Below are 16011 nucleotides of genomic sequence, written 5' to 3' on the forward strand. Positions count from 1 at the left end.
CTTATACACTTCCAACCTTTAATTATAAGCAATTGAAACAAAATTACCTTAGCTATTATTCTACATGCAAAATTAAAACTTCTGCTAGCTTGAATACTATAGTTTCCTTTAAAGTGACTGTCAACCATTTAGAAGTATGTCAAAATAGTAGTTGTCTTGTGTCTTTCACCATAACAAACTTTTCTAAGTGCTATGGAAAACAAGTTTACACAAATTGTTGTAAATAGAGTTTATCAGTTTCTAACTTTATTTTAAAAATGAATAATTCAGAATCTGACTTTCAATGAAAAGCAACTCTGATTGAACATAAGAATTTTCTTCCAAAGGGAATTATTGGACACTCACTAGTCCACATTCAAATGATAAACACAAGTTCTATTTCAATTTTCTTCCTTTTCCTTTTATGTATCTAAAGAAGATTCTTTTAGTCAAGCTCTTATTCGTCTGTCATTTACACAGACTTACCCTAGTAAGAATGAGACTTTTGGAAACCTTCGAAGAATGAAGTAACCCCAATGTGATCTTCAACTTCTCAAAGAGATCTCTCATTTCACCACGGCGGCGGCGCTCATTGGCAGTGTGTGTCCGGCGATAATATGCAAAAGCTTCTGCTTCTTTCTGTAGTTTTTCACTCCAATAATCAGGTTTTAGCTTTAGAGGAACTTGTGCAGCCTATCCAAACAAAAGATTGCCTCCTAAGTATCTTTCACATCTACTCGCTTTCCACCACACCAATGGCACTGTTCTATATCAGACACCAACCATCTTCTGCCTAGAGTATCTTAATAGCCTCTCAGTTGGTCCTCTTACTACCAGTCTATCTTTTCTCCAAATCAACAGTGTAAATTCTAAAACATGCTAATGTGATATCACTTCTCAGCTCAAATATCAGCAGTTTTCAAATGAGGGATTGAGAGAGGGACTCTAAAAAAGCTTATGTGTATAATTTATTATTGAGAGTTGTTTTTATGACACAAATTACATGAAAAACTTGACTAGTGGAAAACAAGTTTAAAATGTTTTCTTAAATACTGTAAAGACCCTTTACAATTTGGGAAAGGGTCAACTGCCACTCTTCCTAAATCACTGTTGTCTCCAACCATTCCAAAGTGCTGTAAATTTCCTAAGCACTCTATAATCCCACACCTCCCTGTCATTACACAGGTTGTTGCCTGCACCTATCCCTTTCCACCCTCCTTTATGACTTCACAATTAAATGCAAACCTTTGCATTTTTCAGGAAAGTCTTCCTTAACTCTCAGGATGCCTTAGGCTTCCTTTCTCTCTTATTTATTCTAATTCTATTTTTAAATCATTTAAAGAAGTAGTAGATGCATACCGGGTTTAAAATACAAAAATGTAAAGAGCTTATAATGAAAAGCAACTGTGCCTTGCACGTATACCTGGATCCTTAGAAACAACCACTTTTATTCTTTGAGTTGCTTTTTCTGCTTCTTAAGTCTATATCCTAAGTTAAAAACAGTATTTTTAACTATTTACTTCCTGCTATGCAGAAAAGAGTCCCTAGAGTCCCTTGGACTGCAAGGAGATCCAACCAGTCCATTCTAAAGATCAGTCCTGGGTGTTCTTTGGAAGGAATGATGCTAAAGCTGAAACACCAGTACTTTGGCCACCTCATGCAAAGAGTTGACTCATTGGAAAAGACTCTGATGCTGGGAGGATTGGGGGCAGGAAGAGAAGGGGACGACAGAGGATGAGATGGCTGGATGGCATCACTGACTCGATGGACCTGAGTGTGAGTGAACTCTGGGAGTTGGTGATGGACAGGGAAGCCTGGCATGCTGCGATTCATGGGGTCGCAAAGAGTCGGACATGACTGAGCGACTGATCTGATCTGATCTGATGCAGAAAAGAATTCAGTTCACCACTCTCTTGTATCTCACCATCCCATCTTCCTAATACAGATAAATCACTTAGTTCTTCTATTGATCCCTTTGGAGATATAATTCTATTTCCATTTCTCATTTCATCCACAATAGACAGTGTCTCTGTAAAACGAGGGTATCCGTACTTATATCCTTTCATTTCTTCTTCCCTCTTTTCTCTCCCAATCTGTAATTTGTACTTATATATTTTTCAAAATTGAAATTAATTCCTCCACAGTGTTAAGTAAGGATAGAGAAAATCTTGCTTAATCATGGTACCATGATATCCTACACAATATATTAAGAAAATCAAAGAAAATTTATAATCTCATTGCTCCCTGAATTGCCAGCCATTATTTCAGATAACAAGTAATTTTTTAGGTCACTGGAAAAATCAGGAGTCTAGATAAGAAAGAATGCTAGCCTATTTCACATCACATCATCAGATTATACAATTAGTTTTCAAATAAACAAAACAAGTTTCACAAATTCCATGCCCATTTTAATTCCTCTAAATTATTCTATCAACTAGGTGGGGTGGGCGGGTAGAATTAGGAAAAAAAAAAACAGTAGTAGTGTAATTTCATTAAGGGGGGGTAGCTGATTATATTAACTCATTGGTAAAAGCAGCCCTGAAAAAAGTCATAATTAATGTAACTAATGTTTTACCTGTAAGGACAAATGTTATCAATTTTATTAAATGAGCAATTATCATTAAATATTCTGTAAATACCTTTCGACTCCTTTCAGTAGCTTTTTCATCTGCAGAGACAGGCGTACAGCACCTAAATAAAGACAGTATTTTCCAAAGTCTTATCAAAATTCAATAATCTAAGACCTATTTCAAACCACCCCTAATTGTCTAAACTGTGACTGGCTTATTTTCCCATAGTCCCATTTGTGACAGTATGATTTATTCAACAATATCCTTTTTTCTCAAATTATCCCAAAAAAACCTTAAAACTTCAAATTACATTTTTCAATTGTGAAATATTTCAAACATGTAAAACTGTACAAACAAAATACATAATCAACATCCAGGTATCTGTCATTCAGCCTAAGAAATAAAATATCCGCCTTCCTTCCTTCTCATATAGTTCTACTAGGAATGTACTGATTCATCTTGAAAAAGAAAATATTGTGTAGCATTTTAAACATATGTAATGTGTATCTTTCTTCAACTGATTTGTTTCATTCAACATTACATATGAGATATGTTAATACTTGTAGTTTGATTTTAACTGCTATATAGTATTCCAAAGTATAACTTCTCTAAATTTTATTTTTTTAGTATGTTAGTAATTATTTACATTGCATCCAAATTTTCACAATGGCAAATGCTGGAATGGACAACCCCACACATGACCCCTTATACTTGTGCGTGAACCCTTCCAGAATCTATATCTAGGAGTGGAACTGATGGATAGAAGAAATGCATGCACATCTTCAACTGTAGTCACATCGCACTGCTCCCCAAAGAGGTAATAATAACTCATACCCCCCCCCCACCTGTAGTATGTTCCCATTGTTCCACAACTAGACAATATTATTTCAGAAATCTCAATTTATGCCAAACTTCTGGGTATAAATTTGTAACGTCATTATGGTTTAATCTTTATTTCCCTTAATTACTTGTGAGGGGGGAACAAATTTGTGTATGTTTATTGGCAGTCCAGGTTTCCTCTTCTGTGAACTGCCCACAATATCCATTACTTACCTTTCTATTGGATCATACTTTTCTTTCCTTTTTCTTTAAAATTTACTTAATCTTATTTATTTCTTTTTGGCTGTGCTGCGTCTTCATTGCTGCATAGGCTTTTCTCTAGTTGCAGTGAGCAGGGGCTACTCTAGTTGTGTAGTTTGCAGGCTTCTCACTGCAGTGGCTTCTCTTGTGGAACACAGGCTCTAGAGCACGGGCTCCAGTACTTGCAGTACATGGGCTCAGCAGCTGTAACTCCTGCACTCTAGAGCACAGGCTTGATAGCAGTGACCCATGGACTTAGTTGCTCCAAGGCATGAGGGATCTTCCTGGATTAGGAACCAAACCCATGTTGCCGGCATTGGCAGGCAGATTTTTACCAGCAGGGAAGCCCGTGGATCACCGTTTTCTTATTGACTTGTAAGAATTATTTTATATCCTTGATACTAATCCTCTAACACATATTGCAAATATTTTCCTTACAGTCTGAAATCACCTTTTTACTGACAGAAATTTTTAACAATCTGTTCCTTTACAGTTTGTGCTCTTTAACTGTTAATTATTCCTGGCCCTTTACTATTCCAGTCCATAAAGATGGAATCTGTTTATTGAAATCTTCATCAATGTTTGTTTGTTTTTCATTTTTTCAATGTCTTTCAATAACATTTTATAAAAGTCTTACACAATTTCTATCAAAAAGTTGTGTAAGACTTTTATAAAATATTATTGATTCTATCAAAAATCCCAAACAGCTTTTTTGTATTTTTAATTTTTTTTTGTTTATTGCTATTGTTTTAGAACTCAATTTTAGTATACTGAACTTACATCCTGCAATATTACTGAATTTAAGTCTAATTAAGTTTTTAAGAGATTTAAATTCTTTCAATCATAACCAACAGGCAACTGAGGTGTTTTGTATGTGCTCAGTCATGTTCAGCTCTTTGCAACCCCACGGGCTGTGGCCTGCCAGGCTCCTCTAGCCATGGTTTTCTCCAGGCAAGAATACTAGAGTGGGGTGCAATTTCTTACTCCAGGGGATCTTTCCACCCAAGGGACTGAACCTGTGTCGCTTGCATTGGCAGGAAGGTTCTTTACCACTAGCACTAACTGGGAGTCCAGGTACTTGAAGGACCTTCCAAATAGCCCTGGAGTGAAGAAAAATACCACCATATCCCTACCTTAGACTTTCTCACTAGGAGTGAAGAATTACTCTTTCTCAACTCATTGCTACTTTAGGTAGCTGATGATATAATAACTTGAAAAGCACAATGTCTGGCACAAAATAACTCTTACCTTCTTTCTCTCATACCCCAATTCCTAATCAATATAAGGTTTACTAAGGCATAACATTTTTTTCCTAAGTCATCTTATCATTCTGTGTTTTCATCTCATCAGCTGAACAGGCAGAAAAATTTTTCTAACTGTACCTCACCCGTTCAACTAGCAAAGTAACCACATTTAGAATTTACAACTGTATTCTTAAAAGATAAAGAACTTTATTGAGTAATCCACTGTGTCAGTTATGCTAGTTATTTCATATATTATATGATTTAATGCCTTAAAAAAGGGCATTTTCCTCATTTCACAGGTAAAGAATCTAAAAGTCAGAAACATTACACACTTGTCCAAGGTTAAATAGCTACAAACTAACAAAACTAGTATTTTAATGCCAATGTATCAGGCTCAGAAAGCATGTTATTCACATTTATATACTGTTTCCTAGCAATAACAAGGAAGTTAATTACCTCTGAATTTCAGCTCCTTTCCTCATCTACTAATAAGATAAAAAGCTAGAGAAATAAAGGAACTATGTCAATTACCCAGAACTCTTGACTAGAACATTCAGTTTTGCTTATGGTCACAATACAAGAAATAACAATCCAAAGAAAAATAAGACTTACGGCTGTTTCAAAATCTCTGTATGGACAGCTGTGCTCTTCATGTGGGCGATTTTAATTTCCTCAGGGAGCTCTTCTACAGTCTCAATGTCCACTTGTTCTTCATCATCCTCAATGTATTCTATACAGTTATTCTGAAATACACCAGAGTCCAACAGTAAATAAAGCATTGGGAAGCAAGCACACCTAAATTTTTCAACTGAATGTTTCCCTTATAAAGCCAACCAGTGCCCAACATTGATCTTAAACCATGAGTACTAATAACCCTAAATCTGTTAATCTTAAAATGGAATTAAGTCATAAAGACAGCATATGGTTAGGGCTAACAACCAAGAACTACATTATAAATCACACTGAGTTGGCCAAAAAGTTCGTTCAGGTTTCTCCGCAAGATGGTATAGAAAAACCTGAACAAACTTTTTTGACAACCCAACAAAGATTAGACTAAAGAGACAGAGTCTCCAAAGGGCTGTGCTGATGCTTCAATATTACTGCAAGTGGACAAATTCAAGTACAGATATATTAAAGCTGCATAAATCTAAAGATTAAATAGCAATCAAATAAAACGTGGTGAGGGAGAAGGTAGAAAGCAGAAAAACTCAAGTTCTAGTGTAACAGTGCTTCATGGTTAACCCCATATTAAACACCCACAAAAACACATTCAAGGCAGATATGCAAACAGAATATAGCCCAATCTTCTAAGAATCTCAATCCCACAGAATGAGAGCTTTTGAAGAATTTCAGATACCAAAAGAAGCCCAGGCTTGCTGTACTGCTTATTATACCAAAAGATGAGTCAATCGGTAAGCATTTATTGAGCACCTACCAAAGAAACTCACAACAGAGGACTATAAGAGGGACTTCTCAGGTAGCACTAGTGGCAAAAGAGCTCATCTGCCAATGCAGGGGATTTAAGAGATATGGGTTCAATCCCTGGGTCGGGAAGATCCCCTGGAGGAGGGGACAGCAACCCACTCTAGTGTTCTTGCCTGGAAAATCCCACGGACAGAGAAGCCTGGTGGGCTATGGTCCATAGGGTCACTAAGAATCAGACACAACTGAAGTAACTTAGTATGCATATAAACTATATGGATTATGGGCTATGCAGATAGAATTTCTAAGTCCACCTTTAAAAATAGTGTTTATTATGCCAGAAACTAAACAGAGAATATGTCATCTGTAACTGTACTGTACCAAAGAAGCACACTCAAAATGAAGCATCCCTATCACTTTACTAGCTCTATTTTAATCTCACCAGAAAAACTACTTACTCCCAAATTAGAGGCTCCCTATGGCTAACAGACATAAATGACTCAAGTCATCATTTTTTTTTTCCAAGTCATCATTTATGATCCCCAATTTAATCATCATCTAAATATTGTGTATTAATCAATGCATATTAAAATTAACTTTGGGAATCTAAACCAACAGAAGCCCAAAAGTTTGAATACTAATGTAGGCAGATGCTTTATAATATTTAAACTGAAGAATATGTAATTACATGGCTTTAATTGGAGGCTTTGTAAATAATATCCAATTAACTTAATTGGGGAAGATTTAAATTAAAAAGGTTATTCACAACTTTCCTTACACTATTCCAATACAATGCTTAACAGGCATAAAGCTATCATAGGTGTCAAACATATACATAAATACAATGTAGAATTTAAATTTGAATGCCCTTACTTTAAAATGGCCAGTGTACCTGTCAGATTTCCCATTTGAAGTTCAAGCAATGCCACTCTGTATGACTAAGACACTCTAAAGGTTCCATTAAGTCAGTTCTACTGATAGCAATAGTTTTCACTGATTTGTTTGTTTGTTTGTTTTCACTGATTTTAAAGCAGGACTGTTTTTGACTTGTGGTTGCCAAGGGGGAGAAGTATTGAGTAAAGGATGGACTGGATGCAAACTATTATATATAGAATGGATAAACAACAAAATCCTACTGTATGGCACATGGAACTATATTCAATATCCTGTAATAAACCATAATAGAAAAAAAATTTAATTAAAATAAAGCTGGACTGTTTTTGGTCTGATGCTTACCTAGGCTGACTTATAATGAGACTGCAAAAAGTGCAACAAGATTGGCAATCTAACTCCTAAACTACCTACAGATGTAAGTCCTCAAAAAGGATAAGGTTATAGATAGAATGCAAGGCAAATGCATATAGAATTATCCATCTCATTTACAAATGAGACAGTGAGGTTCAGAAATAATGACATAGAAACATTTCAAAACGTAGACATTTTAGAATTTTAAAATATAAACCTTTTTGCTATATTTTATTTGCCTAAGACAGTTAGGCATTAACGGAGGAGGACCAGGTAACACAGAGAACAAATGAATCTCAAAAGGAGTGAAATTCTAAAACTGCGATGCAAGACAATCATTGCAAAGGGCCGTATTATCTCAATTTCGATTTCAAGATACCCCACAGGCAGATGACTATAACCTCCTTATGTTTTACATCAGGGGAAGGGGACAGCACACCACAGCCCCCCATTTGTTTCTGTAACTGAGGTTTTTACTGGAACACAGCCACACTCATTCACTTACTACTGTTTATGGCTGCTTTCCCTCTATAGCAGCAACTGAGTAGCTGCAAAAGCAAGTCATCTAGCCTGCAAAGTCTATAATATCTACAAACTAGCCCTTTACAAAAAAGTTTGCCCAATTCCTGCCCTATATCATACTGATGCTCAATTACTTAGCTCAGCAAACACAACTCTACACAGAAGTCTATGAAAATGGCTTCGGCAAAATTAAAAAATAAAAATAAATTATAAAGGTCAAATTACAAAGGAAGATGACCAGAGGTTAGAATATAAATTTTAGACACTAATTATTTAATTTTAGGAGATGGTTAGAAAGCAACTTTAGGCGGGGTGATAATAAAATACTAAATGATGTTTTTCATTTCTCTCCAAAACAAAAAACATCTCTACAAATGCTGACAAATTATCTTCCAGTTCTAAGGCCACCCATTCCCTGCTTCTTATATATATCTACCAGATAAGCTACAATAACTTTGCATAAAAAATGTGAAAAAAACTGAGATCAAATGGGAGTAGTGATTTTAGGATTTTTTAAAAAAATAAACAAAACAAAAAACCTAATTTGATAGGGACTCTCAAAGCATCTATTCCCCCAAGGCTTAAACCAGCCTTCCTGTATAATATCAGAGAAGTCTCAAAACACAATATAAGCTCAATAAATGTTACCTGACTGACACAGCCTAAGAACTACAAAGTCATTTAATCATGATTTAAACCTAGGCATCCAATTGAATGTATCAGGTCTTAAGTTATCTTCTGGAAAAGCTATTGTCTCTAATGAATCATTTAAATTCTTGAGGTTTCAGTCACAACAAAAATGGGCTCACCACCTTTTCTACATCATCAACCTCCTCACTCTGGTAGTCAGAAACAACATCCACAATCTCATCAATAGAATCATCGGTTTTCTCATTCTCATCTTCTTCGTCTTCCTCTTCCAACTCCAAAACAGTGAAGTCAGTACTGCTTCTGCCACCCGTCTTCTCTTGCTTTGGTTTTATCTGTTCTCCTGAGAGCAGTAAGTGACCTTGAAAATGTCCGTCCCCTTTGCTCCCTTTGGCAGCTCTCCTAGGGACAATGGAGAAGGTTGTAGGACTAGAAATCCTACTCCAAGAATCACATTCAGTTTTTAAAATTCTGGCATTCTCAGTAGTTCCACTTTTTCCAAGTAAATCAGAGATACTGTGTTCTTGTTGAAACACATCTGAATTTTCCTTACAAGTTTTTGTTTCTTTAATTAATTGCTCATTTGTCTCATTCTTGCCTTCTTGTGAAGTTCTAACATATTTCTGGGCCAAAGGGCCCTTTAAGTGTTTTCTCCACCTCTCCTTAATGCTGTCCTTCTCCAGAGACTCTCCACATTCCTTCTCCTTGGCCTCTGGCTTTGGATTAGATTGCTGCTCCGCAACTCTACTGCCTGAAAATTCAACTTTGCTTTCTTCTTTAGAGATAATTGGAAATTCATTTGATTTTTCCTCTGGACTGTCTAAGCCTTTCTGCTGTTCCACTTTCACATCACCAAGTTTTTTAAGCTGCACATTATTCACACTTTGGACTGTCATGTTACTGGCTCTTCCAGAAATGGTCTTAACTTCTAGAACAGTCAGTTTTTCTTTGGAACTGTTATGGTTCCTAATCCCATATTCTTCCTCAACATCTTTATAGTCTTCACCTGCGTGTGAGCCAGTGCTACAGACATGCTCAGAAGGTTTAACAGCTGTAGGCCCTTCTTCTATAAGGGATTCTTCATCTAAATGATCACCCCTATCTTCCAAGGAATCATTCAGAGTTTCTTCTGAGACAGCAGCTCCTGAGTTTTGTTTTATTATATTAGTCTCAGGCTCTACAGCTTCTCCTGACTGCAGAACCTTCTTGGTTTCTTGTTCTCTTTTTAAAAAGCTTGTTTCATCTTTCTGGTCTGCATTCTGAGATTCTCTTTTCATCTGAAGTGAAGCAACATGTTGAAGAATGGAGCTGGGAACAGGCTTTTGTCCTGGGAGCTGCAACAAGGCAAAACTACCAGACTGGAGAGGAATAAGACTGGCTGTACCAACAGGCTGCCCTCCTGAACTATAAGTTATTTTGGTTTCAGAGGCTGTTTTACTTGTGAAACTGTGTGGTTCAGGAGGGGAAATCCTCAGAGTCAATGTACCAGACTGAGACACAAAATTAGGTCCAGAAGAAAGCAATGATGGTGCCTGAGTGATAACATTCATTGCTGGAGAAGACCCAACAGCCTGAATTACAGGATTCACAACGGAGAAAGCAGAGGGCGAAGCCGAAGAAGGTGGAGTCTCTGATGGTTTGGAAGGAGTGGGTAAACGGATTCCCATCACAGACCCTGGTGAGGAAAAAAAAAGCATTTTAAATCACCATTGCCCACATCAAAGACTTTCAAAGTACGTATTTTTTTCCTAACAGGTGATTGATTTCAAGAGACTGATAAGACCAATGCTGGTATATAAATATACCATATGACCAAATGATTCAAGAAAAGAGAAACTTATCAAAAATATCTCTAACTTTATACCTGGGTTCCGAAACATGACAGGTTGTAAGTTGGGCTGGTTATTAGATCCTCGAAGCTGATGCAAAGGGAGAAGCTGGACAATCTGCCCATTAGGGTGCCTGAATAGGTTCATTCCACTTGGACTCCTAACAGGCTGCAAGACCATTCGATGTCCCTGAAGTTGTGTGTTTGGGACAGGTCTAAGAGTAGGAGAACCCTGCTGCACTGGAATCAACAACAATCGAGGTCCAGCACGTTTCACTGTGTTAGGAGAGACCTGTGGAGGAGCCACTGGAATCTGAGGGGCATTTTCTGAAAAATAGGAAATGGAAACATAGTATCAGAATTTCCCTTTAATACTTGGGAAAAAATAATTATGACAAAGAATCTAACCATGCTACAAATAAGTACAAATTTAAATTACAGAGTTGGCAAAATTCTGTTATGTCCATGATATAGGACACAGGACTTATGGCTGAGAATAATTTACTTTAAACTTAAGTATTAACCACAGCTTACAGGGCCTTACATTTAGATTGGTAAAAAAAAGAAAGTCTCAACTGTCAAGAGGTACATTTAAAGAGATAATACTTCTGCCTAAAGAAAGAACACAGGCACAACTCTAAACCTGGATGCTCATTAAAGTTCAAGTAAATTTTCTGTTCAACTTAAAAATTCAGGCTGTTAATACTTAACAGGCTTATGACTTAGTTTAACAGGTCTTACTCAAGGAAGACAAAGTCAAAGACTAAAAATCACAAGGTACAAAAAAACTTCTTGGCCTTTAAAGTTCACTGATGAATAAGCAAAGCATACAGATTTGTGAAAATTATTTTTCAAAAGGAAAAAAAAACACATATCCCCCAAAAATGGAATGAAATTAAGAGACATCAAAGAAGTAGGGAAATAAAGCCTGGTTAGGAAGAGGCAAACATAGTTTTGAAACAGAAAAGGTAGAAATTTAATGCAGAAGATGTGAATTAAAAGAGATCTCAAAACATTAATAGTACTGAAAGATGCACTTCAATGTCTGGAAGAAAACACCAAGGATATGGGAAAAAAACAGTATGAGTTTTTGGTCATAGGAATAAAGAAGTAGGAATAATGATAATAGTAAACATAAATGAAAGTGATCTAATATTACCATTCAAATTACTGAATTTCTTTAACATTATTATTTTCAATTATTCTTTTTTTGACATTTTTAAATAAAAATTTTCATCAGTTTGTCACTAAACAGAAAAATTAACAAGCCAAACAAAACAAAGATTTTAATATGTAATATGCACTCTGCCCAAAAAAGTATCAAATTTCTAAAAGAAAGTGATGCTCCTTAACATTTACATGACAAATTACTATAGAAGATCCATGATTACTTTTGAAAAGGAAATAACAACACAAGACCAAACTGATTAAAAAAAAATAGTGTGCAACTTTTTAAACAAACAAAAAAATCATCTATCTTATGTGAGAAACATGTTAAAGTAAAACATTCTTAATTTCCTGAAAATTTCTATTCAAATTGAGTTTTACAGAATGATTCAAAACCAAATTACTCCCAAAGCAGCCTCTAATATACACACTAAATAAGTGATTATTTATTGCACTGGGTGAGAGGGGAAGAAGAGAAAGACAAAAGGATGAAAAGTCAAATGAAAAAGTCAGAGGTCTAAATCCCCAAGTTGGGATCCACTTTATGAAACTATAACAAAATCACATACTTCCTTAGAAGTTGGCAGTGATGTGAGTCAGCTCCTTTTATAGAAGAGCAGATAAGAAAATATACAACTAGTATTTCCTCAAGTAGTATTACATAAGATACTTTAAGGTGGTATGTCATATAGAATAACACCATATTATACTGTCAGAATTTTAATCTTTTGATTAAATACAGAAGAAATTATGTCTCTAATATTATGTCTTTAATATTAAAATTAAAAAAAAAAAGACTATGCCAGCATTTTCTAACTTCCTTCATTAACAGAGAACAAGTCACATGTTAAAAATACACAGGAGCTGGCTGGTATTTGATACTTTTTATTATTATTGGTTCAGTTTATTTATTTAAGAGACTATCCTCCATTCTGGCAAGTAATGCTGGTTTCCAATTACAGTAATACTGCTCCTTTTAAAAGTATACTTAAGTGAACAACTGACTTGATTTAAATAACAATAATAAATCAATTATATGAGAGTACAAATGGGAATCAGAGCAAAATACCTGAACGTATGTTCTGAGTGACTGAAATCTGAGAGAAAATGAACTACAAAAGGTAAACACCTTCACAGTTTCATGACATAATTAAAAATATAAAGAAAGGTTAGAATACATGATTTAGAAGACGTGACCAGTTAAAATATGACAAGATGTGAACTGTGAGTTTCAAAAGGAAATCAAAAAGGCTTCATCAAACACAATCTTACTTTTGAAATAATATTATTAGCCATTTTTGGTACGTGTGTTGACAGGAAGTAGCAAAAGACAACAAAATTGACACTGTCATCCACTTTTCCTTTCAACAGCACTTCAATTTATAAATCCCTTTCCTAAAATATCTACAGGGATTTAAACCATGCCCCTGAAGACAAAAATATTTAGTAGGAAAACTATCAATAACCAAGACAGAACTGTTGTCAGTTATTTTATTCCCCCTTATATCCTGTAGGGGCTTCCCTGGTGGCTCAGATGGTAAAGAATCTACCTGCAATGCAGGAGACCCAGCTTCAATTCCTGGGTCAGGAAGATCCTCTGGACAAGAGAATGGCAACCCACTCTAGTACCCTTGCCTGGAGAAGTCCATGAACAGAGGAGCTTCATCAGCTATAGTCCGTAGGGTCACAAAGAGTTGGCCACAACTAAGCAACTAACACACACACTATATCCTGTATCTCTCACACTCCTTTCCATACTAATTCTTCTTTGAGTCTACTAAGTTACTTTAGCTGGTTGAATTAGGATATAAAAGTGACCAAAGTGTGAACTATTTCTATTTCAAATTCACTTAAACTAAGTCAACAAGAGAAAAAAATTAACTTTAACTAAAAAGTTGACATATAAAATATCCGAGTCCTAAATAAAGAAATATGCTTCCCTACTTCTATTTCAATCAGTTTATGTATAATAATTAAGAGAATGTATAGTATATAGGAGTTGGGCTGATTCACAAATGATTTTTACTAGGCAAGAGGACCTTAAAAAAAAAAAAAAAGGACCAAGAATTTTAATCTTAAGCAAGAGAAAAGACCTTCAGCTTGGCTGCAACATAAGTAGAAGCCCTCTGATCTGTCCTTTTTAAATATAAAGCAGCAGCTCTCCCACTCCCAAAACTGGGCACACCTACATTTGGTTCCCTCAGAGACATGAGCCCTTAGCTCTCAACACACAAGAGCTGCTGCACTTCCTCCTGCACCCACTTTAATGGCTGCTCTACTGGCTGAGTTCCACTCCCAAATGTAGCATTTCCATTCTAATGCTTTTGAATATTTTTAATTTCCTGAGAAAATCTCTAGCTCCACTAAACCATCTGTTAAGGCTGTTTATCTTGAAGGTTAATAGTTTTTATTAGCATTCTGGGGCTTCCCTGGTAGCTCAGACTGTAAAAAATCTGCCTGCAATGCAGGAGACCTGGGTTCAATACCTGGGTTGGGAACATCCCCTGGAGGAGGAAACAGCTACTCACTCCAGTATTCTTGCCTAGAGAATTCCATGGACAGAGGAACCTGGCAGGCTAGAGTCCATGGGATTGCAAAGAGTCAGACATGACTGAGCGACTTTCACTCACTCACTGGTTACAAAACTGCACAAATGTTCACTGACTGTACTAACCCTGTATTTACCATGAAGTCCATTATTTTTTGTGTTCAGTTTTGCAGAATGTAAAGTTTGTTTTTTTTTTTCCTGTTATAGCAGAAACACTTGATATTTACCTGTAATTCTATCAGAACCACAAAGTTATATAACCAGCTATAAAATAAACCAGCTTGTAACATCTAGGCCTTACCTGGTCTCTGGCTCACTGGTGGACTCCCATCAATTCCCGAGAGTATAATGGGAACAGAGCTCAGAGATGAAGTTGGTGTGGTCACCATGGAAGAAGATGCAGCTGTGGTCACCACGACTATGGAGGTGGAGGCAGTGGAAGCAACAGGAAGAGTTATGGTTGGAGGAGATGCTACCAAAGACTTAGGAAAAGCAACTGAAGCCACAGGGGTAGTTATCCCAGTCGTTTTGATAAGGTTCAAAGTGGCTGTAGACTGGGTAGGTGTTACAAGGGTGCTGGTATTAGTTTCAGAGACCTCAACAACCCCTGCAGTGGTGGCACCAGAAGAATAAGTAGTTTCTTTAGTTCCCACGTCAGATAGAGCAGTCGTAGGTGTCACAGCAGGAACATTTTCTAAAAACACTTGAGGGGTGGTAGTAGTGACAGCAGCAGTCACAGAGCTGCACACCTGAACTGGCTCAGAAGAAACCACAGGTGTGACGACCATTACTGGAGAAGGTCTGATACTGAACTTCTGTGGCCCTGTTAGGGGTTGGGGTGTGCTAACTCCAGGGATCTTCTGCTGCAGGGCTCCAACTTTACTCATCACAAACTGTGTGAACACACCACCAGGAGAGGGTCGAGCCGCTGCAAATAAAAATTTGCAGGTCAAAAATCTTCAGTTCTCATATTTCATCCTTGTAGTGATTGTGTTTATCAACATTTATTGTGCACCACTGGGTCAATTTCTTACAGGTATGTACCTGTAATTTCCACTCACAGAAGTCAAACATACCTGTCCACCCAAACCTAACTTTCAAAGTTCTAACAACTAAAGGGAATAAAATTGGATGTTCCTTCTGAAATTCCTTTGGTTATGCAATACAGTCTAACTGCCAGAACACTAAAAAGACTGTATAGCACAGCAGCACACAACTTCAGCATCTAAAACAGAGGAAGAAAGTAAGGAAATTGTATTCCTAATTCTAATTTTAAAATCTGTTTGCACCACTTCCTTCTGTCACAGCACCTCTACCTCTTTATTGCTGTCCTTTTACAAAACAGTAAAGTTTTGCATTTTAGAAATATGCAAAAAGACATTTCAGAAGAGGCCAGGATAAGACGATCCTTTTTTTTTTTTTTTTTTTAAGATCACCAGTTAAAGCTACCTTTTTAACAAGAGGTAGAAAGAGTTCTTTTTAAGGCAATGCCTATACTCCATCTTCACACAACTCCAGCATTTAGCCAGAGATTTCAATTTCCTATTAAGAGGAATAAAAACACAGCAAATGACATTTTTATTTAACATTTCTAAACAGATGTGAAAAAACAAAAAGAGGAATCCAATAAAATCAACTGTATATACTGTCAATTCTAAAACACAAATGATTTAAGGAGGCAATTTATTACAGACTCTAACACTAAGATGTTAAATAAATTAGGTTTTTACTCACAGAACAGGGATAAATATAATAAAT

The 16011-nt window shown here is 36.3% G+C and overlaps 1 protein-coding gene across 30 annotated transcripts in view; it reads right to left on the minus strand.

Moving 5' to 3' along the window:
• Positions 1-16011, minus strand: part of MGA (MAX dimerization protein MGA) — a 148842-nt gene that overhangs the window by 9586 nt on the left and 123245 nt on the right. For 15 of the 30 annotated variants that reach the window (XR_015134920.1, XR_015134918.1, XM_086321796.1 and 12 more), the window contains 6 exons: positions 14555-15181; positions 10575-10865; positions 8875-10385; positions 5486-5616; positions 2619-2670; positions 466-672 (listed from right to left, as the gene is read on the minus strand). Coding sequence is in view for 24 of the 30 variants with exons in the window: in XM_086321796.1 (XP_086177922.1) it covers positions 466-672; positions 2619-2670; positions 5486-5616; positions 8875-10385; positions 10575-10865; positions 14555-15181 (2819 nt within the window). In the remaining 6 variants the exon portion in view is untranslated. Of the gene's footprint in view, positions 1-465; positions 673-2618; positions 2671-5485; positions 5617-8874; positions 10386-10574; positions 10866-14554; positions 15182-16011 lie in introns of those variants that run through there. The other 15 variants (XR_015134921.1, XR_015134919.1, XM_086321785.1 and 12 more) reach the window with 4 other exon arrangements.

This window comes from Bos grunniens, chromosome 10 (assembly GCF_055505025.1).
Source record: "Bos grunniens cultivar Pamir isolate PY7600 chromosome 10, Bosgru_T2T1.0, whole genome shotgun sequence".
NCBI lineage: Eukaryota > Metazoa > Chordata > Mammalia > Artiodactyla > Bovidae > Bos > Bos grunniens.